Source organism: Barbatula barbatula (assembly GCF_947034865.1).
Source record: "Barbatula barbatula genome assembly, chromosome: 14".
Classification (NCBI taxonomy): domain Eukaryota; kingdom Metazoa; phylum Chordata; class Actinopteri; order Cypriniformes; family Nemacheilidae; genus Barbatula; species Barbatula barbatula.
The window spans coordinates 4,501,240-4,523,114 of record NC_136777.1 but is presented as its reverse complement, the minus strand read 5'-3'; the positions used below and the strand labels follow the sequence as shown (position 1 = coordinate 4,523,114).

Here is a 21,875-nt window from a genome sequence, read left to right as displayed (position 1 = left end):
TTGAAAAGCAATAGTTTTATTGAAAGTTTACTCCTTTTAGGCTTATTTTCTGTTGCCCATCGATCTGCAGATGAATGAACTAATGACAAACATAACAGATCCAGCCCTGACAATATGCATTGTATAGGTTTGCTTTAAAAATGATTCTTTGAGTCAACAACAAAGACATTTCCTTAAGCAACGGCTGAGGATGAACAGCTGTGCACATGTACATGCCATGTTCATGTGACGTCACGCACCTGCATCAGCATCGTAGGTATTCCAACAAAGGACATCTGGACATTAAGGCAACGGTTTTCCATGCATTCTGGCTTATCTACAATGTTAAACGTGTTGTCTTCTCATGCTTGACATGGTCAACTTGTCAAAAAACTAGTTGGACATATGACTGGGAAAGTCACTTTCACTTGTGAGCAGGAGAGAGAGAGAGAGAGAGAGAGAGAGAGAGAGAGAGAGAGAGAGAGAGAGAGAGAGAGCACTATTTCCGCGAAGATCAGCTATGTTATGTGTTTGCTGCATTTGGGTGATGAATGATATATAAACGGTGGCTATAACGCTGGATTTGGAGAACGTTTGAAACTGATAGATGGAGTGGCGTTCCCAGCCCTAAACGATGCCAGACATGAACCGCACGCGGTAAGTGAAACTGTCTGTGTTCTGTTGACAATGTGTGCGCATGTGCTAGGACCCATTCAAACAAATGGTTTATTTAATAAAATGAATATGCAACAAAATTCAAAATCGTTTATTTAATACACTTATTACACAATACAATTGTAATATAAATTTATATTAACATAAATTAAATATGAATAGTTATATTATTAGACACTAGGCATACCCAGCTCGCACGTCCGAGGAAACTGTCTATAATGTGAGTTGTTTAGGATAAAGCCAAATGCATAAATGTAAATTTAATCCATGCTGAATATTGTTCAATAAATTCATAACCAAAAACCAAACCCAAAGGAAGGAAACATGTCCATGGAAATACTTTTAATATCTCAATTGTTTCTCGCAAACATTAATGTCTTATTAATGGACATCAAATGGAGATGTTTCTCTTTTCTTTAGAGCTTCACTAGTGATTTGAAATGTCTCAAAATGTGCGATATTTAGCAACATGCAAAGTCTAGAAAAAAACTAAAATCCAATATAAACCACTATACAGGAATGTTATAGCTCCATATTCACACTGCACAAATTCATACTTCTTTTTCACACAGAAGAAATTATAATATACACTAAAATATAACAAAAAGAAAGTACACTAAGCAAAAACCGTTTCCTCTGGGAACATGGGCCTCAACCATAGAGGTTGCTGGAGAAGCTCCATCAGTCTGGACTCAACAACCCAGTGAAATACCACTTTACACAGCTTGAAAAGTGTTATCTAGAGCTCTACATCAGCCAGGGACTGATAAAACTTTCAAGGGAGAAAGAAGCTATGCAGTTTTATATTTCCTTGCCTGGGAGTATAAAATATGCTTGTGCCTTCTAAAGGTTGGCAGGTGACCATCGACACCTCATGCCTGTTCTTTTCAGTATACACTTTCTCCCTTCAAATCTGACCAGTCACAGATAGGCAGAAAAATACATCTAAAGCTGTGTCAGTCCTTACCCCCTAAAAAAGCTCTTACCCCTTAACCAGTTTTACGTGCTAGAGGGTTTAATCTACTTTTCACTCTTTATGTCCATGCCAAGCTGCTTCCAAAGATGTCATTTATTGTCCCACACCGGCAGTAAGAGTCTTCGACATCACATTCACCAACGCAGTGACACATTAATGTGGCCTTAAATACCAACTTCATCTGCTCAAAACGTCTCTTTGGTACATTCACAATTTTCACTGATAATTATTTCTTGTATATTTCTGCAATGTCATTATTGGCTCTTTTGATGGATAGATTAAAAAAATGATCGTCAATCCATTGTTGGCATGAAGTCATAAGAGAAGTATTGTTTGCTACGTGCTTATATCATGTGTTGTTTTTTTCTTCCTTTTTTACTTCAGAGGCAACCTGGCAGAACAGCTTAAATGATAAAATGATGTTATTAAGCTGGCTTGGATGTCAGTTGTAATGCAAATGTACCATCATATCATTTTGACCCAACACTGTTCATTTCCTCCTAAGTGTGAAGATTTGTTGTGAATCACACCCACAATCACACACCCCCCAACACATGTATGCTCACTCTGTTGTCTGCATTATATATGATAAGGTGTTTAGGTATCAATATGATCTGCGGTTATTTGATAAAGATGAATTTCTACAATATGAGGTAAATTTATTTTTACGTATTACAATTATTGTTCTTTTGAATGCATATCAACCTAAATGTTCCCTCTTATATGGGGGTCCAATGAGGGTCATGTGTATTAATGCCATAGAACCAGCAATCTTGATTCTTCAGTGATTCACTTATGATATTTGGAACGATGTCTGTAGCGAAACAGATCGCACCCTCATTTACTGCCATAGTAGGGAAAATAAATACCATGACAGTAAATGGGGGATGCTATTTGTTTGGTTACTGTCATTCTTCTAAACATCTTTCTTTGTATGAAGCAGAACAATCTGAGGGAGAGTAAATGATCACAGAAATGTCATTTTTGGGACAGAAAGTAGAACGGAGATTTGGATGAGGCTGGTTTGGATGTATGGTCTTTTAATAGATACAGTCTTAAAGAATTACTGTATGGGTCAAATGCACTTGGAGAAGGTTGTCTGGACAACATTTATGGTACTTCCGTGATACCTTAATTTTGTTTGGTTGAAAATGACATGCACCGTACAAACACTGGTTACTGCCATACATTTTGATCTAGACCAAATTTAACATACTGTACTTTGGTTAACAGCCCGATTTGACCTACATGTCATCGCAACTCGTTTAATGTTCAAGAAACAAATGAAAGGGAATATAGAACATGTTGTAAAAATGTTAAAACGACCTTTAGTAAATAAAACAAGCTTTTTTATAAAAATGGCAATACAAAATCCAAACAGTGTCACATGACCGAAGTGGTTCAGTAAATTTCATTTAGGGTTTCTTGAATTAAGTCATTAAAATCTAGACTAGTGATGAACTACTGTAACTTATAAAACAGTTTGAAAATAATGCTTAAAATACTCATAAATAAAAAAAACTGCAACTTATTTTTTGCATTCTTTTATCAGAACTGATGTTAAAGTTAACCTTTTGATATACGATCTTATACAGCTTCTCACCTTGCCTTTATGGATAGACTTTTATGCCAACGGTCACTACTGGCGCTTTAGACCTGCCAGGTCATCTGTCTGTCGTTTTACAACAGCATTTACATGGCAATCTTTTTCATGTGCATCACCGATCTGGAGCGTCACCTGGCCATCGCCAGACCTCTCAGCTTTAAGCATCTGCGTAACTTAAAGTTTGCTTGCTGGCTAGCGTTCGCCGTTTGAACTTTAGTTATGCCGCAACAAATCGCAGCTTTCAACAAGCTCTTTCCCATGCGGCCAGATAACACTCTTTGTGTTGAAAAGTATCCCTCAAAGGCAGTTTTATCACATATAGACTGATTATTCTGCTTGTGTCCTTCATCATACCCCTGAGCTTCCTTGTTGGTCTCCACAGACAGACCGTCCACTCGCTGATGGCAATCAACTCACTTTTATTAGAGGAAAAGAGGAGCATCAGGGGTCTGCTGACCCTTCAGGTGATCGTATTTGTCATGGTGATGGGGCCCTATCATTTTATCGGCTGTGTGAAGAACATCGGACTACTGATGTGTGTGGAAGAGGGCTGTGTTTGTGCCCTATCTGCTGGGGAGAATCAGGGCAGGGTTACAGACAGAAGGGCCAACAAACACCACCGAAGAGTTACAGTATATTTCCCCTGATGGTGAATTAAAATCACAACTTCGACAAAATTATGCCAAACAGATTATTCAGCATCATTATTTAACTTCATTCAACGAGGAACACATGTTAAACACTTTGTTAAAATGAAGAGGAAGCTGTGATGACCAGATTATATTTCCATTGAAATATAGGGGAAATTAATTTGGCTTAATTTAGAAACGGTAGTCCCACTGTGGCAATTGCCTGCCAGAATTCACCAATTCACGCCCTTCACCTGTGGCCCTCATTGTGCCTCCTTTATTCCTCTCCTATTTCTTTCGAAACAACGACAAAAGGCAAGCTAAATGATGTTATGTAGGAGATTGGAATTATGGGATATGTCATTTTCACCTTCCAAAGGTTTATGGAGATCGCCATCACGTTCACGGACAAGGTAACTAATAAATTTTATTTTATGTCATCGTAATGAATTAGCTTGTAAGAAATGTGGAATGTAATGCTAGGTAAGCCCGCGAATGATATTGGACATTGTCAGTTGTTTTGATAGCATAATGCTACACAGTTTTACGTGTTTAAAACACACATACAGTTGTCGTTTAAAAGTAAACTACGTTTACGCTTTTTTGGATTTCCTTTACTCGCCAAAAAGTAATCGTGATTCACAATTACAGAACAACAGATGCTGCTCCGGAAACTGAGTGTAGTGCTGAGCAGCGGATATTAAGTCAACGATATGCGACAAATACAAGGGAGACAAGGGACGGGCCATTATTTTAAATTACATTTTTTTTCTAGATTTGCACATTCTTGGGAACATTTTTGCTAATTTGAGGACACAATTGCATGAAATATATCACACTGTCCAAGTGATTTTTGGATATGTCTTAACAGAATTATTCCATATTGTGGCTTTAAATTAATTCAAATTTGAAATATTTTTTTCAAGTATTTTGTTCATGTTTCCCCCCCTTGAGGGAAATTTCTATTCAGTCTTGTTTTCATTGTTTAATTAAATGAATGATTTGTTATAGAGCTGTTTGCATCTGTTCTGTTCCATGTAAGTTTCAGGACATTTTATTAGTATTTAGTGCTATGTTAATAATTTGTCCGATTAAATAACTTTCTAAGGGCTTTCCCCTTTCTCTACATACATCACCGAACATAAACTCGCCTATGAAATGCTCTGCCATTCAATATGAACACTATGCATGTTCAAGCCGGCCCTGATATGAATATGCTTCTGCTTTGACTACATCTTCAAAAGTTGTCAAAAGTTTCTCTCGACTGATGCTTGCATTTGATCATATTTCATGAAAGAGTTTAGGCGACCAACACGAAACACATATCGACTCACATGCTATTCTCACCAGAATAAAAAAGTCTGTGCAGTATTCTATCAGATCAAATCTTGTAGCTTTGTGCTTCAGATGATGGAATAATTAAAAAGAATAACTAGAATGAATGCATTAAAGGAATAGTTCACCCCAAATTTCTTTGATTATTTACTCGCCTCATAACATTTATAACCTAATCAAAATGGCCAAAACACATTTTTAAGATTTATTTATATATCTTATATATATATGAAACCAGAAGTCCTCCAAATTATGAACAAGGTTCACCCCAAACACAATTTTATTAAGATCTAAAAATAATGTTAGCACCAAATCAATCCACTCCTTCTTTTGCTCACAAACATTTAGTCACATACGTTAAAGCACAACTCAAACTGTGGGCGGAGTGTATCGAGAACTATAGTATTGATTTTGCTGGGTAGGTAGTGGATTGTCTCACAGAGGAATGCAGTGTTCTGATGTTAGATTAGTGCACGTCTGTTCCTTTAACCTGGCCCGTCACTCAGAGGGTCACACAGACCCGATCTGTCAATGGGACTCATTATAAAAGCCCTCAGTGATGACGAGGCCGGGCAAGACGCTTCTGTGGACCTTATTGATCCCCGCACCTGAAATGCTCCTCAGATATGCATCACGTCAGGTCGGCCTCTTATCAGCGGATTGCAGGCCCATGCGCGATATTTATGGAAAAATTTACCTCACAACTTTAAAGAGACTGGAGAGATCTAACTCTGTGAATATTTCAGTCACAGAGCAGCTGTGGGCGCATGATCAAAATCAAGTGTTCTTAAAACAGAACCTCAATATCCTGCCTGCTTTCTCTTGGTAACATTAATCTATCTGTCTTGCACGGAGACTTGATATATCAAATCCGCATTTGAAAAGACTTGGCTGGCCTGACTATTGATAAGCATTCTGCGAATGAATTAACTCACGCCAATTTGTTTCTTTTTTACAGATCGAATGGTAAGCAAGACTTGTAGTTTGAAGCTATTTTTAATCATACAAACGTTAGAAATGACTGTAAGTTGAAGTATATACAGTAATGTTAAGAATTTTTCCTGTCATTAGGGATGCAGCAATACCAGCATCGTACTCGTAAAAATGCACCGATACCAAAGACCGGAAACTCATGTGACATAACTGACTGAAATTTGATGTGAAATTTGCTTTGAAAGTTTGTGACAAGCACATACAATTATTTATTTTATGTGTTTAAGGGGAAGTTGTCTGTAATTATGAAGCTATTCAATTTGTATCTGTCTCACTGTTTTGTGAAAAGGTACAGGCGTCGGTATCGTCGAGTACCAGAAAAAAAATATTGTTACTCATACTTGCTCTTTAAAAAATGATATCGGTGCATGCCTATTTGTAATGTTAACAATACCGACTGGTAAAACTAAATAAACAAGCTTTCTGCAACAAAACTGCAAATTACATTTCCAAATGCAACTATGGTTACTTACTAATGTTACTTCTCATTTAACAATATTACGCTTTTTATTCCCAGTTGGCCTTAGTGAAGTAGCGAAGGTAAACAATGTGTTGTTTTTATTGTTTTTAAATCCTCCTTTATATAAATGTTGGGTATTTGTTGTAGTCAAATATAAACCATTGGCTGGGTTAATTTAACACAAAAGTTGGGTTTGTCCATTTTTTACCTTGGTCTGGGTAAAAATAACACAACATTTAGTGTGTATACATTTTTGTGTATTTTAAACAAAAAAACATCCTACTCATGTTGGAACAAAATCAACCTGGATGATTAAATATGTATGTCTACTGTACACGTCTCTGCTAATCTAAGCATTATTTCAAAAATTTTGCTTCATAAGCACAACAATTTCACAAAGCTCCAGATTGCTCTGTTTTCACAGAAAAATGTACAAAGACAAAGTGTTTCCACATAAAGCATATGTGGGTATATTTGGTCACACACCAAAACCTTAACAGCTCCATCCTTTAAACTCCCTAAACTTGTCTTAAAGGTCCTGTATATAGTTTTTTGGAAGATCTATTGACAAAGATCTTACATAACGAAGCGTTTTATTTTATAACCTTTGAATGAGATTCACAACCTCACCACTAGATGCCACTAAAATCTCCACATTGCTCCTTTAAATTGTAAAATAATATGTAAGCATTTGGTATGGATAGCATATTGTTCTGTATTGTAGGACTGACTCCACAGCGACGCTATCAAACAACTGATGCACAGGTCAAAAGTGGGGTGTAAAAAGTACATCTTATTCCATTTGTGGAAACGACTTACTTCCAGCATGACTGATGGTTTCAACATCATCTGAGCAGCAATGTTGCCCTTTTCTAAAAGCGAGAAACCGAAACAACGAATTCAATGTACATGTTCTATCGTTGTGGTGGCAACATTTGTCAATGACATCATTATCCACTAACTGAGCTTTAACCGTAAACGTTTAACAAAACAAACTGTGCAAACTGGATATTTAATTATCCACAAAACTGTACATGATGGCTTCAATGTAAGTTTCAAATATTGATATTATTCTCACTGTGAAACTCATTACATATTGATATGCGTGTTGTGTTTATGCAGAGAGAAAGAAAACGGCGCATGCTTGCAACTGTTTGACCCCAATTATGGACAGAGCGAAATGTATGTTTTTAAAGCAAATATAATACCGTAAAATACATAATGGTCCATAAACATGGATACTCATGGTTTTATGCAAAAAGTGTATTCACATCTACGTTAGCTGAAGGATTTAGGAATTACAGCTCTTTAATATATAGCTCCCCCTTTTTGAATGGACCATACGCCATTGGACTGTCAAATCAAAAGCCGTTTCATTCACATGTGTGGGCTTTTGGATAAATCAGTTCCGGTGTTGCTGTAAACCCACATCATGCAGTTCACGGAGACCTCAATGGAAGTGAAACAGACCACAGTTTAAAAATTAATTCAATTAATTTCAAAACCACAACAAATCCATCAGAAAGATCCCTGGAAGATTAAGAGTCGCCAAATCAACAATTTTGTACATTCTGAGAAAGAAAAAACACACTGGCACAGCAACAAACAATCCTGGACGTCTATATAAGATAAAAGTAATGGATGATGGCGTTATCCTCTCCATGATAAGGATAAAAAACCTTCAGACCAGTGATGAATTAATCCGGATGCTTCTGTCTTCGGTTACATCACCAAAAAACACCAGTTACCCAGTGCCTTAGGAAGCCATGCATGGAAACGAAATCCCACTGCCTGAACACTATTTTACTGAAGATGTTGTCTGCTCATATCTTGAGATATTCCAAGCCTTTCCATTATTTTATTTCATGCAGGTTGATAGTAGTTTAATCTCTCCAAAAAAATGCTTTCAGAACTTCTTTGTCTACTTTAGACGTATATTCTACCCATCCTATTCTTGAGGCTTTTGCACCTTGTTGTAAACCCTCTGTAGTCGTCCTTGTGTTCTCTTTATTGCTTATTTATTTACATCTTTGGAGAGAGTTTCTTACTTGTCTGTTCAATGAATTGTGCATCAGGCAATGTTATGTCCCACTCTTACCCACAAAACACAACTACTGTAAGATTTGGCTTACTGTTGTCATTTCTCGGAAGATGTCTTATGCTGGGTTCACACCCAAACGCGAACAATTGCGTTCCACGCTCTTTATTACTACCGGGAAAAGTTGGTTACTTTCGCATCACCTGACGCGAGGTCACTTCTATTCGGGTCTGCATTGACTTTTTGTATATAATTTACTCGCACAAATGGTGTGAACCCAGTGTTAGAACGATGGTTCGAGGAAAAAGCTGCAGTTTCCTGAGAGCAACAAAGAGAAGCCGTTCAGCAGTGACTGGCTAATTGGCAGCTTTTCACAATGCATCACCAGCCAAAGCTCCTGTTTCCTGAAAAATGAATATGGAAATGATCAGGGAATGTTTACTGTCAACAGGCAGGATAAAACGCTAAAGAAAAGTCAAGAAAAAACCAGCAGAACTGATGGGTTTCTTTCAAACCTCATTCTAACCTCGATAAGGATGAGACATTTTATTTTAAGGTCAACGGATAGAGTCATTGACAGCGAGTAAAAAATTACATTCAACCAAAATGTTTGTTGTTTTAATAGTCTTCTCATACAAACAAACATGCGACTTGTTGTTCAATAAAAAAACTGGGAAGCTTAACTGATGATGTACGTTTAGACGTTAAGACTGATGGAGGGTCAAAGTGTCAATGTGAGTAATGAATGCACGCCGTTGTCAGTGGAAATATGGGCCTAAATCCATTAGGAAAATGATGATGGATGAATCAACACGTTAGCACATGCTTCCTTTTATTGTACATGCAGCTGTTGCATAATATCTTTACTATTGATCTCCTTTCTACCTGAGACTGAAATTCGTTTTAAAACACTGACAAGGTCAAAGTTTAGAATTAAAGAATTGCCTCTCGGTTTTGCGTTTGGATTGAATTGGCCATGCCCACAGGAGAAATAATTTCCCCCCTGGAACTGGAAAAAGGAATACATACCGAATTAAATTCTGCATGGTGCGCAACCCTGCCTTATGATTTCAAAACATGAGCAAATATATATGTTCTCCTGCACCTCAGGGACAATACATCTTTGCATGCATACAAAAAAGCGAGCTGATAATGACATAGTTGCATTCAGCGAGCAACAAGCTATTATCCCAACAATGATCAATGCAAGATATTACTCTTTCTTTGTTGCCCTTCCTTTATAACTGGAGTTAATTCGTGGTTTGGCTAAAAGAGGAAAACGTCATCTATTTCACCGTCGTGGCATTACGTTTTCATTCAGACGCACACCGTGGTTTCCATGGCAATGCCAGCTTTCCTTTTCTCTTAACTTATGCCTGTTTGCATGCGTTCTGGCTCCATTTATTCTCCCTGGGCAGCTCTCAGCTTTATGACTGATTAGCCAAACTGATTTCCTATTCCGTCTTGTGTCTGAGACGTTCAGACGTTCCATCAACCCGCAATCAAACAGCGAGGTAAAGCTGATGGACAGGAAAGAGATGCGAGGACCCTAAGGATTTGTTCTGCCCTTCTCTAAACTGATCAGATGTTTTTGGATAGGCAAATATATTCAGTCATCTATATTTCATTGTCACACATACTCATTCTGGCGGTGCTCGTAGCGAACCTAGAAATCCGATCATTGCATTTGAGGACACGTCCTGTTACTCCTCTCAACTCCGCCGTCGCCAATGAGCTTCTGTGAGGGAAGTTGCATCCCAACATCGTAGTGAAGTCTACTTTATCTTTATTTTTCCATGTGCTGTGTTGTTATTTCTGTTCAGAAAGCGAAGGGTTAGGTACTCCTGTGTGTTTTCTAAATCACAAAAATGTATGTTCCTGTGCTCTCGTTTGTGTTTCGATAACATTGTCTCTATTTGACATGATGTATATTGTATAATCAATACAAAGCAAACGTATAGCTGTGAGATTTATGGCTAACGTTAAACGCTCCTAAGATTTCATTTTGTCCAGTGTTGGAGATGACAGAGAAGTAATTTGTCGATGTTGTTAACTCACCTCAGTGTTGAACAAACACGGGATTAAGAATAATTTAAATAATAAAATATATTTTATTATTTAAAACAATTATTAAGAGACCATTCCAAATTTTCATTTCAAATCAGCATTTGTATGTATATTGGCCATACCAGTCCAGTATTTGTTGAATTTCAACAAAATCAAACCTCATCCAACAAAGTCATCTAACAGCAATGTGAAAGAATGACAAGATGTGATAAAAATATAGTTTGTCACAAAACTTTTTCAATTTTCCTAAATAAATGTACAAATATTAGTGTTGCTTAAAAAGTGAATATGAACTATAGTTTTCTTTGCAGTATTTGAGGTCTAAAAAAATATTTTCCCTTACTTTGACCTGTTTCTCCAGTTTTCATTTTTTTTTTATTAGAAATTTTTGGTGAAATATCATTAGTAGTTCACTGAATGAAAAAAAAGATTTGACCTAAATGCATAGCTTACCTTTAAGTAGTCAATTTTAAAATCAGAAAAAACGGTCTCTGGAATGGTCTTAATGTCTTCTGCGGATAAACATTTTAAAATATGTGCTGTAGTTCAAGCCATGCATATACTGTACATACAAATATATACAGTATGATTTAATACAGTAAAATCCTGTTCAACTCATGTTTACATGCAATCACACCCATAATTTATCAATAATATCATAGTACTTCAATTACATTACATACATTGCCCCCTCGAAAACGAGATGATACATCTCTAGGGGTTAATCCTAATAAATTCTAATAAATAATAAAGCTAAACATCAGAAAACCAATGTAGTTGTGGCATAAAACTGCCACTTTTTAAACCTGGACGTGGTTTAGATGTGCAAACATCAAGGGAGAGACAGATTTTCATTAAAGGGTGATTTAAATTTCTGTCTGTGCCTCATAAAGCTATTGTTTTTATTGTTTCTAGTAATGCTTTTACAATACTTGAGGAACACCTTTATTGTGTTTTAATGTTGTTTTCCAAAGACAGACATTGCCACTGCGGATGTTGTATAACATTAGATTTAGACATTTAGTCATTTAGCAGATGCTTTTATCCAAAGTGATTCAAAGAGCAGAGTTATGTTTTTATCTGGATAGAAACGTGTTTTGGATTAACACTTAATGACGGAATGACAAATTATATCAAAAAAAATATTTTTTGACATTTTTAAATGATATAATATACAGTATAACGTAGTTGACAAATAAACTGTGTGTCTTACGGTTGCAAAAATGTAGAAAAAAGTTCATGAACAATGAAGATAAATCTCTCTTGTGCTATTTTATATATTTATTACTATAAAACTAACAGTTTGTTTTCTCCATATTTGCTGTCACAGCAGAAGACAAATTTACTGTTTATTTGTCAATTATCCATACGTTACTCTCATCTTACCTGTGAACTGTAATGCAGAAAGTGCCGTGCCTGCACTTTAGTGTTAGTTCCACGCATTAGTTACGAGTGTACTAGTCTAGCTCCATTGACACGACCCACAAGTAACTGGTTCAGTGCGCAGAAACATTAACCTCATCCCCTCCAGTTAATCTGACGATTGCACTTGTGTACCATGCTGGCCTTCATGGGACCATATCTATTTTCTCGCAGCACTTTGAAACCAATCCTGAGTGAGGGATATCGAAAACATTGGCCCTGCCATGTACCCCGGGGAGACCTGGCAAGCATGTCCTCCTCAGAATAACAGCCAAAAGTAAATTTAGCTGGCTTTGATCTGAGACGTGTTGTCACTGTAGTCTAGTACCCTCAAGATATGCCCCCAATCCAATAGAAGCTTCCGTTATATGCAGTTGTGTAATTGTTGGCGAACATCTTTTTGTTGGCAATGAACTTAAGAAAAGCCAAAGACACGAACCATGATGTCACAATTTTACTACACGTTACACATTTGGCAGACATTTGATGTGTTTTCCAGGAATCAAATCTATCGAAACTGTAGATAAGTAATAAATATGGGTGTCAAAAAATGACATTCATGTTTTATGGCCACCTTCACAAGGGAAGAATTATTCTCAAATACCTTACAAACATCGCTAATTGCTCGAATGTTTTACATTCTTTGGCTTGTTCCATTCGAGAAAAGCCCAAAATCGGTTTCTGAGACATCGCTCTAAGCCTGGTATTTAATATTGAATGTGTCTTGACTGGTCTTTCAGGTCCAGCCAGCTTTACTCTCACCTTAAACCCCATATCAAACATCCACAGCTGTAGCAGAGCCCCGAGCCACATCTTCCTAATTCAATTCTACCGCTTGTCACTATGAGCAATGCTGGATAGAACATTATGTGAAAGGATAAACCTTTTCACTCTGCATTAGAAGTGAGGTTCTATCATTAATATTTTTGCAAAGGAAATAAATGAATCAAAACCTCCCAGAATTATTTCTGCAAGTGTGGGGCTTTCCGCTTATCCAATTACTAATCCAGTTTCCTCAGACGCAGACAAGACAATCACGGATATAAATAAAAGAAAAGCAGAGGCAGTCTGTACATTTTTATGGACCGTTTCTCAACTCTAACATACACAACCTGAGCTGACAGTCAGCGTTGCAAGTCACCATAGGCATACTTTTAAACGAAGGTTGTTCCACAAGGTACTAGTTACCTTCCTTTGGCCACCAAAAATTTAGCATTCTATGCATCCACTGTGACTAAAAAATATGAATTATATATGAAATATGGATTTTAAATTTAATTTAATGCAATACCATGAACACACGTAGAGTTTATTTGCCAAAACAGATGACTCAACTTTTTTAATTTTCAAAAATTATGTTTCAGTATTGTGTCTTGTTTTATTGTGTTAGTAAGATGTTTTTTGTTATTATTGCTGGAACAAAACAACCCAATTCTTGTCTGTTTTGGAAATGAACTCTTCACACATATTCCATAGAAAATGACTATTTTACCCATTTTTACCTACTATTTGTTGCTTACTAATATGTAACAATAACTAAGCAATAGTTGTATGTTGTAATTGTGTAAACTAAGCAATATGCAAACGGCAAACTATCAGCAAAGCTTTGGTCATGTGACCAGCACACTCAATCATTAAAGGATTTTCTTCCGAGAGTCACTTACGTTACATTCAATTTGCTGTTGTAATGGGCCTCATCAGCCAGGAAAGAGGATGAAACCATGGTTTGGCAAATCCACACCAGCATATCAGACATCTGTCACTCCTAGTGTCCGCCTGCCACACCGGGAGCCATTCCTGGCAGCATCTCTAGCACATATCCCAAAATGTCTTCGACATGCACGAGTTGGCTACGGAATTTATTTTCGATTTTCAAGTCATAGAGGAGCCAGACATTTTATAAGGTTAAGATGGCAAACATATTGGTTTAAAACGCGGCCACTCTCAGTTCAAACTAAAGCTACCATGATAATTATGTTTAAAGAAATACATATATATATATATTTCTCTTATGGATTCTAAATCATTAGTATTTAAACAAATATGTCATGTCTGATAAGAGGAGGGAATGTGGGGCTGAGTTATTAAACATAGTTCATTTCAACATCCCCAACTGGTATGACTACTTAATTCAAAATCAATATAAGAACTTGTTTAATATGACTAAATACATGTTATTACAACCTGTACTGGTTTTGTAAATTTCATTTATAATTTTAATATCTTAAACTAGTATTTATACTCCGCACTATATTACATTTAAGCTTAAAAAGTTTATTATCTGTGCACTCACAAGCACAAACCAACATCGTTTATTAGAATTTGACTCCCATGTGTCTATAATCTAAACATTAATAGACATAGGATGATTAATGACCTTTAAGCCATTTTAAATGTCAGCCAATTGCAAAAATTCAGACCCAATAAACTGACCTTAGTCATTGAGAGTCATCTGTCGTAGGGTCTAATAATGACGTTCCTGTTCCAGAAATGAAAAGACGTTAAAGGAACAGTTCGTCCTTAAATGAAAATTCTGACATCATTTACTCATCCTCAAGTTGTTCCAAATCTGTTTTCTTGTTCTGATGAAAACAGTGAACGATGTTCGTAGTAATACGTGTAACCAAACGGTTCTCGGCCACCATTGACACCATGTGTTCTATTGAACACAAAAGAGATTTTGAAAATGTTTTAAAGCAAACCGTTCTGGGGCACTTTTGACTACCGTTGTAATTTTCCTACCACGGTTGTCAATGGTGGCCAAGAACCATTTGGTTGCAAGCATTCTTCCAGTTATCTTTCTCTCTGTTCATCAGAACAAAGAAAATTATACTGATTTGGAACTCAAGTGTAAATTTTGGGGTGAACTGCCCCTTTAAGTCGGAGCACAAGTTGAACCAAGTTCATCTATAACTCCCCATCTCCATTCTTTTCTCTACTGTCAGCTCTCCAACCCCACCTCCAAGCCCCCAAATGATTTTGGCAGCCAAAGAAATGCAGAACGGGCTCTGCCCAACACTGAGGTGATTACTAATGGAGTTTATTACTGCCCATTTGGCAGGTCGTTCAAGTATTGGGGCACATTTCCAGTGGCCCTGTCCTAGGTCGTAGTGCGAACGATGACAGTGGTGAAGACCGTCTGCTGCAATATTTCTAGACCCTCAGGAGAAAAAGCCCGTCGCCCGGAGAGTTGGCCTCACACGGACTACCTGCTGCTTTTAAATTCTGCCAATAAAGCCTTTGAACGGTTCTGTTTTGACAGTTCAATGTGGCCAAGCTTCTTAGCAGCTTCCTGGATTTATTTCCCTAAGGTGGCAGAGACTGAAAACGCAGATATTTTCAAATCCTGCAATCTATTAGGAAGGGTATGGTTGGGAATTAACCCCCATTTTACAAAACTCAATATGGATAAGGGGGGAGGGGAGGATAGGTTATAAACAGGAGTAATTTGATGTGTGGAAACACAAAAAGCTTTGGCACCCTCTGGTGTTAACTTCATTTTCTATGTTGATCCTGTTTCTGAACAGCCCTGCGCTGCAAACAAAGACACCCTGGTGTTGTATTGATATTACCTGATTAAAAGCACAACACGGTAATTCCCAGCAGCACAGATTCAAGACTTGGACTTCAGAGAGAAAGTGCACACAAGCTGGCGATAAGAACATCAATAAAATGCCTTGTTAAGAAATACAAAACCTCTGCAGTATTATGCTGCTCAACTATTAAAGACCTCAAGCTTTTATGTGTGCCGAGTTTAACGCCCCAAAATAGCTCAGATTTTGGTATGGTTATACAAAGGAAGAAAAATCTCTATTCTGTTTTCTATGAGTTATGTAGATGGAATGTCACAGGTTATTAAACTCAATATCTCCTTTCCTGTTTGTAGATTGCTTACATCTGTGCTTTCCTAGACCTGGGCTAATTGTTATTTGTCAAAACACAGCAAGCCTGTACAGACCACTGCCCTGTGTCCATCCAAGGTGATCGTAGACCGCATTTAATTGGTGGCGGCGAGCCTGTCTCTGGACCCTCTGCTGAGAGCAGTGTGCGATATGGCTGGGCTGCGTTTGCCCTATCAACCGTGCCATCCAAAACGTTCTCTGACAGCTCAAAGTTTTCATCTTTCAGAGCGGCCGCTGGGTTCCTGGGTGGCATTCGTCAACCTCTAAACGAGAGGCTGTGACACAGGGCTGACTGATGTGCTATCTCATGCTGCGCCCGGGGCTGCCCTGCTGAAAAGACCAGTGGAGACGGTCACCGGCTTTTGTTGTGTTTTGGATGCTGGTGTCCCCATCAGACTCATGAGAAGCTTGGCACTAAGCAACGTAAACCAGCCTGGATCAGCAGGGAAATGTATACTAGTCTATGCTGGTCTTTTCAGCAGGGTGGAACGACCATGTGCCAGACAGACGATTGTATTTGTAATCAGATGCTGTGCAGTTGCACTTTGGTTCTCGTGTAATTTCATAACAACTGGTCCTGGTTTGGATTTTGTGCCACCATGTGAAAGTACGTATATCTTCCCTGCTGAAGAAAAACTAAGTGTTGGGTTTTACCGGTGGGATGTTTTCCAGCAGCTGTGAACCAAGAGAACATAGAAGAACTACATAATGGACCTTGATGCTTAAATGGTATACAGCTAATATATTTTCATTATATGTTTTATTTGATGTTAAGTTTCCAGATTAAATGCATGTCAGTTTATCAACATTCAACATCTAACCAAACATAATATTCTGAAAATTAACCATGGTTTTATAGTTAAAGTGAAGAGAAGATTTTGGTGAATTGAATACAAATTGAATTTCAATAATTTTACTATAAATATCAAGGTTAAACTATAATTACTATAAGACCAATTTTAGTGTTCTTCAACAAATTTATTTGACGAAATAATAAAAATAACAGTTACCTCTGCAGATGTATGTATACTGTGCCTTATGCTACATTCAAGACACATCGGAAGTGGGATATTTCCAGTAATGTCTGGATTTACGAACATTACAAGTATTTAGTATCATTAAAACAATAATGTTACTAATTTACATTTCACGTTTCAGTTAGCGTTAAAAGTTCCATACATTCTTTTCGGGTTGAATTGGGAAATGTCGAACTTCCGAGAGCACGTGGTTGTATTATTTCTGTTACGATCGCCACAATCCCGATAAATCGTGCGTGCGTGATGTCCAAGTGGGTGCACTGTTATCTCACGCATAGCAGGTGGAGCTACTAGCTAAAGTTTAGGAATAGAGCACCTGTTGGGGAAACAAACTTTACAAAGCTGTGGACGTGGTGCTTTAGAGTGACTTTTAAGCTATTTACATTAATGTAATGTAAACCTCCGAAATACAAGCAATTCCTTCTGCGTAACAGCCATCATTAGCAGAAGTGATCAAGCCAATCAGCATTTAGGATCACTGTACCTGTAGTGCGTCATCACGCTTGCTTGTGGTAAACGGGACATGTGTGGACAATTTTATAGTCACAAATAGCAAATATACCCATGTAGTATTGCGGGATTACAAAGTGAGGACGAGTGTTTGACGGTAGTTATAATGTTACATCACCACAATGAAGGAGCGGAGGATGTTTTTAATTTACATTTACAACCAACAGATTTGAAAGATTTACGGTATAAAAGTACACAAATGGTACGTCTTGACCGGTCAAATATGGCTGCGCCGTTTACGCATATTTCAGTGTTCGATGCAGCATCTTTCTGTGGGTCAGTGGATGAAATCAGAGGCACATTGTGAAGTGTTCTAGTTTTCTTTTTAGATTGACAGGTGTCGTGCTGACCACCGGAATTATTATAGCATGCTGTTGTGCATTATAATGTTTATTTTGGTAGGAACTACATGGTTCAATATAGGCAACAATGTAGAGGCTGGGTCCTGTGTTGTTCAGTTTGTTGACTCGATAAAGGGGTGTTGTGTTTGTGATATCAGACGTGTCATTTAATATTATTAAACGATATTTTAAAATATCATAGAGAAATCAGTGTTTATTAGCAAAAATATGATAAAACATTGCAATCTCTTATTTGTTGGTTAATATTGTTATGTATCAGCCTTTCTAAACATGTTCATATGGACCAACATCTCTCTCGCTCGCTTTTCTCTCACACCCAGTTTTTCCAAGTTACTGGCTGTAAATTCAACATTTTCCTCGTGTAATGGGTGCAGGTTTTTTAGTCCAGCTGCATGGTCCCCAAAAGTGAGAAATGAATCCTCCTGGAGTTCTCCCATGAAATTCCCCTGGAGATGTACAACACAAATTACCCCATTAATATCTCCAAACTATTTGCAAAGGGATTGGATATAATCCTTACATTTACCCCGTGTGAGCTGCATGGGTATTTATATGCTCCTGCCTGTGGTCCTATTATTGTACCTTTCACACGCAGCCTCTGCAGGGTTGTAGAGGGAAGGGAAGGGGGGGGGATCTTGTCATTTTGTCAATAAAGACTGGCCAATTGATCTGCAGTCCAACATGTTCTGTCAAAACACTGTAAGGGGAGAGAAAAAGAAACATAGCAATGTTGCGTGTTTAATGAGTATTGATTATAAATAAATAAATAAAATAAATTTCTTGTAAACCATTAATATTCATAGAATTAGCATCATTATGCTGCTATCGGGCCTCTTCGCTCTGTTTACCGATCTCGCTGTGATCATTAGAGAGTTTTTTGTTGAGGTGCTCAAAGGCTGAGCAATGTTGTGGGTAGTTATTAAGAAGTTTTTCGCCTTTGTGTTATTGCCTTGTTTTCATCGGAGAGATGCAGTGTGTCTTATCTCTGCTGGTAGAGAATGCTTGCAAATTGAAAAAAGCCTACAAGCCCATTTGCCCTTTACGTTTATGGCCTTTATGGTGACTTTATCTTTAGCAAAAGAGCTGACTGAAAAATAAAACATGCCGTTATCTCGCTAGGCAGTTGCTTAACAAATCCAAATACTAAAATATGCTTGTTCTGACCCGCTCTACCCTTTGGTATCAGAGGCGGCTCTGATGTGGCTTTGCCTCTGTCAGTGATGCTGTCATTTAGCATCTTGTTGTTTGTCAGTTGTGCATGAGAATCAATGGCAAACTTTTGAACATGTGATGCCTTGTTTCCCGCAGTTGTCTCTTTGACATGGTTTTGTTTATTTCAAAAATAATTTGAAAAGGGATCAGTGCAGGAAAGCATGTGAGGCGACCACATAAGATGCAGGGCATGGATGTACTGACTCTGCAATGATTTCTTACTGTTATTGAGCTGGCATGTGGCCCTATGGATTGTGCATTAGTTTACTAACAAGCGTTTGGCTACATGTAAACTACCGTTAACTAAACAGAGTTGGTATAGAGTTCACATTTAATAATAGACAAAGAAATGTAAGACTTAAAGGTAAAAGTAAGGATTTCTCAAAGAAAGCTTCGAGAAACTCTTCGAGTGTATCTGTGTTCTTTTATCTCCTAAAGTTTGAACGAAGCAAAACGTTTATTTAATTTTTAAAGAGCCATTTAAAAAGGCCCTATCTTCACAATTTTGGAGATGCTTTCCGTCAGCAAGATGTTCCGAGTGTTTAAAGAGGGCTGGCTCAGACCTCAATGGAGAATTCACCCATTTGTAGTGCACGGCGTGCTGATTTTCCCTTTTGTTGATTTTCAATTTGGCTTTGCTAAAATGAGCCACTAAATCAGCTCTCCATAGCTACGAACTGTCATTATATATGCAGTGTCAGACAGGTTCATACCAATCATTTTAAATCTTTAAATTTAAACCTTTATATTTGATTTTGGTGGACGTTTCTCCATATGTTTTTATTAATAGAAGCTGAGCAGCCTATTTTTATAGAATATATTGTCCCCCACATGTGAAAACAAGTTTACAACATGTGTTAAGCATGTGCAAAAAACACACGTGTATTTTGGAAAATGTTTATGTGAATCCAATGTGAATTCCCACGTGAAACCCATGAGATCATGGGATGTTGCACTTGCACATGCGATCCCATGCGTTTCACATGGGAATTCACATTGGATTCACACATAAATGTTCCAAAGAGACACATTTCACATGTGATCACAAGTTTCTTTTCTGCAAGGGACATTTATGCATTTGGGGATTGAACCCATTACTTGGACATTGCTAACACAATGTTCTGCCAATTGAGCTTTAGTCACACCGGTTATATGCTGCATACTCTTATCCGTTTAGGGTGTACCTGTAGGCTATATACAGTAGATATGCTGTTCATTTTATGTGTTATTAACCAAAAAAAGCTGAATAGACTAACAAAAACAACACGCCATGTGGACTGTAGCTTCCTGTGTGTATTTAATTTTTCCGTTATTATTATTCAGCAAAGAGTCCCCAAATAAATGTTCACAGTGGGTCCTGGATGTGTTCACATAATTTGACATGCTCACGGTCGTGTACTGGTTGTTGACTTGGACATTATTAGACATTACACTGAACGTGAAATATGCAAACAAAAAGCAAAATGAAAAATTCTTTTTAAAAGAAAACTTTTTAGCAAAATTGACGTATCGATGATTTCTCCAAGATTCCACAGTGGCAAAACTTGATATTCATAATATTATTTACTAATAATATCTTAGTTTAATGTGTACAGACAAGTATAAGCTTGAAGGTTGATTTTGACGAATGAAGCGTTATAGGAGCGAGTGATTTACATGTTAAGTCAATTCAAAGACGCGATGACCTACTTGCGGTGCGATCCGCGCGAACTTCGGCGAAAATTCGCTCTGCCAATCAGGAGCCTTCTCTAGTTAGGCCGTGATTATTTACATTAACATTGAGTCATTTAGCAGATGCGCTTTTATCCAAAGCGACTTACAAAGAGTTCGGGGAGCAATAAGCGCTAGCCTATGTCATACAAAGAGCAATAGCTTATTCAAAGTTAGTTTCAACAAAAGCTAGACCACTACCTGTTGAGAGAAGAGTGTTAGTGTAAGTTTTATTTATTTATTTTGTATTTGTCTGTCAGGTATTCGCCGAAGATGTGCGTTATTTGGAAGAAATTATTATGACTTAGCTCCCATGACGCGAATTCAAATAGTGGGCTAAAGTCAGTCACACACCTCCTGGACTTTCTTCCAAATAACGCACATTTGATCCATAATGCAATGAATACAGGCCTATAGTTCCTGCACATTTTAGTTTTTCTGAATTGTGTGAAAAGGCTAATAAAAAATAAGTAATACAAAACGATTATGGCCGTGACTCGTTTCCTGTGAGTGACAGTGTTGGGGGCGGGGGAAATCTGTTGATTGTCTAGTGCCAAACAAACAGAGATGGACAGGAAAAGGTCAAAGCCATCAGGTGCACACAAAAAAACGGATTTGTGCAATTGAGAAATTTAATTTTCTCTTTCACTTATGTTGTTATAAAAAATATGACGGTTTGTCATCATTTTGTTTGTGTTTTATTTTTATGTATACATTTTTCTGGGAGGGGGTGGGGGAGGCGCTCAAAGGTGGTCTCACCCGGGGTGCAATTCAATGTAGAACCGCCACTGGATAAACCCCCTGAAAGAACTAGTTCTTAGTAAGATGTGGTAGACCGAAACTACTTTCCTAACTATATGGTTCCTGTACTTTACTATGTAAAGGTATACTGTTATCGATAAGATATATTTATATGGAAGTTTAAGTGCAATGAGCCTTTTAACCGAATCCTGCGTTACCGA

At 37.6% G+C, this 21,875-nt stretch overlaps 1 protein-coding gene across 1 annotated transcript; it reads left to right on the top strand.

The window, feature by feature from the left end:
- Positions 1-613: 613 nt before the first annotated feature.
- On the top strand, positions 614-16,363 carry LOC306903886 (G-protein coupled receptor 4; the record flags this gene model as incomplete). Its single annotated transcript, XM_079473426.1, is given in 9 exon segments — positions 614-636; positions 3,183-3,283; positions 3,286-3,443; positions 3,447-3,533; positions 3,539-3,768; positions 3,770-3,868; positions 4,245-4,278; positions 15,126-15,203; positions 16,124-16,363. Coding segments are annotated over 9 exon segments (1,050 nt in total).
- Between the last annotated feature and the right edge of the window lie 5,512 nt (positions 16,364-21,875).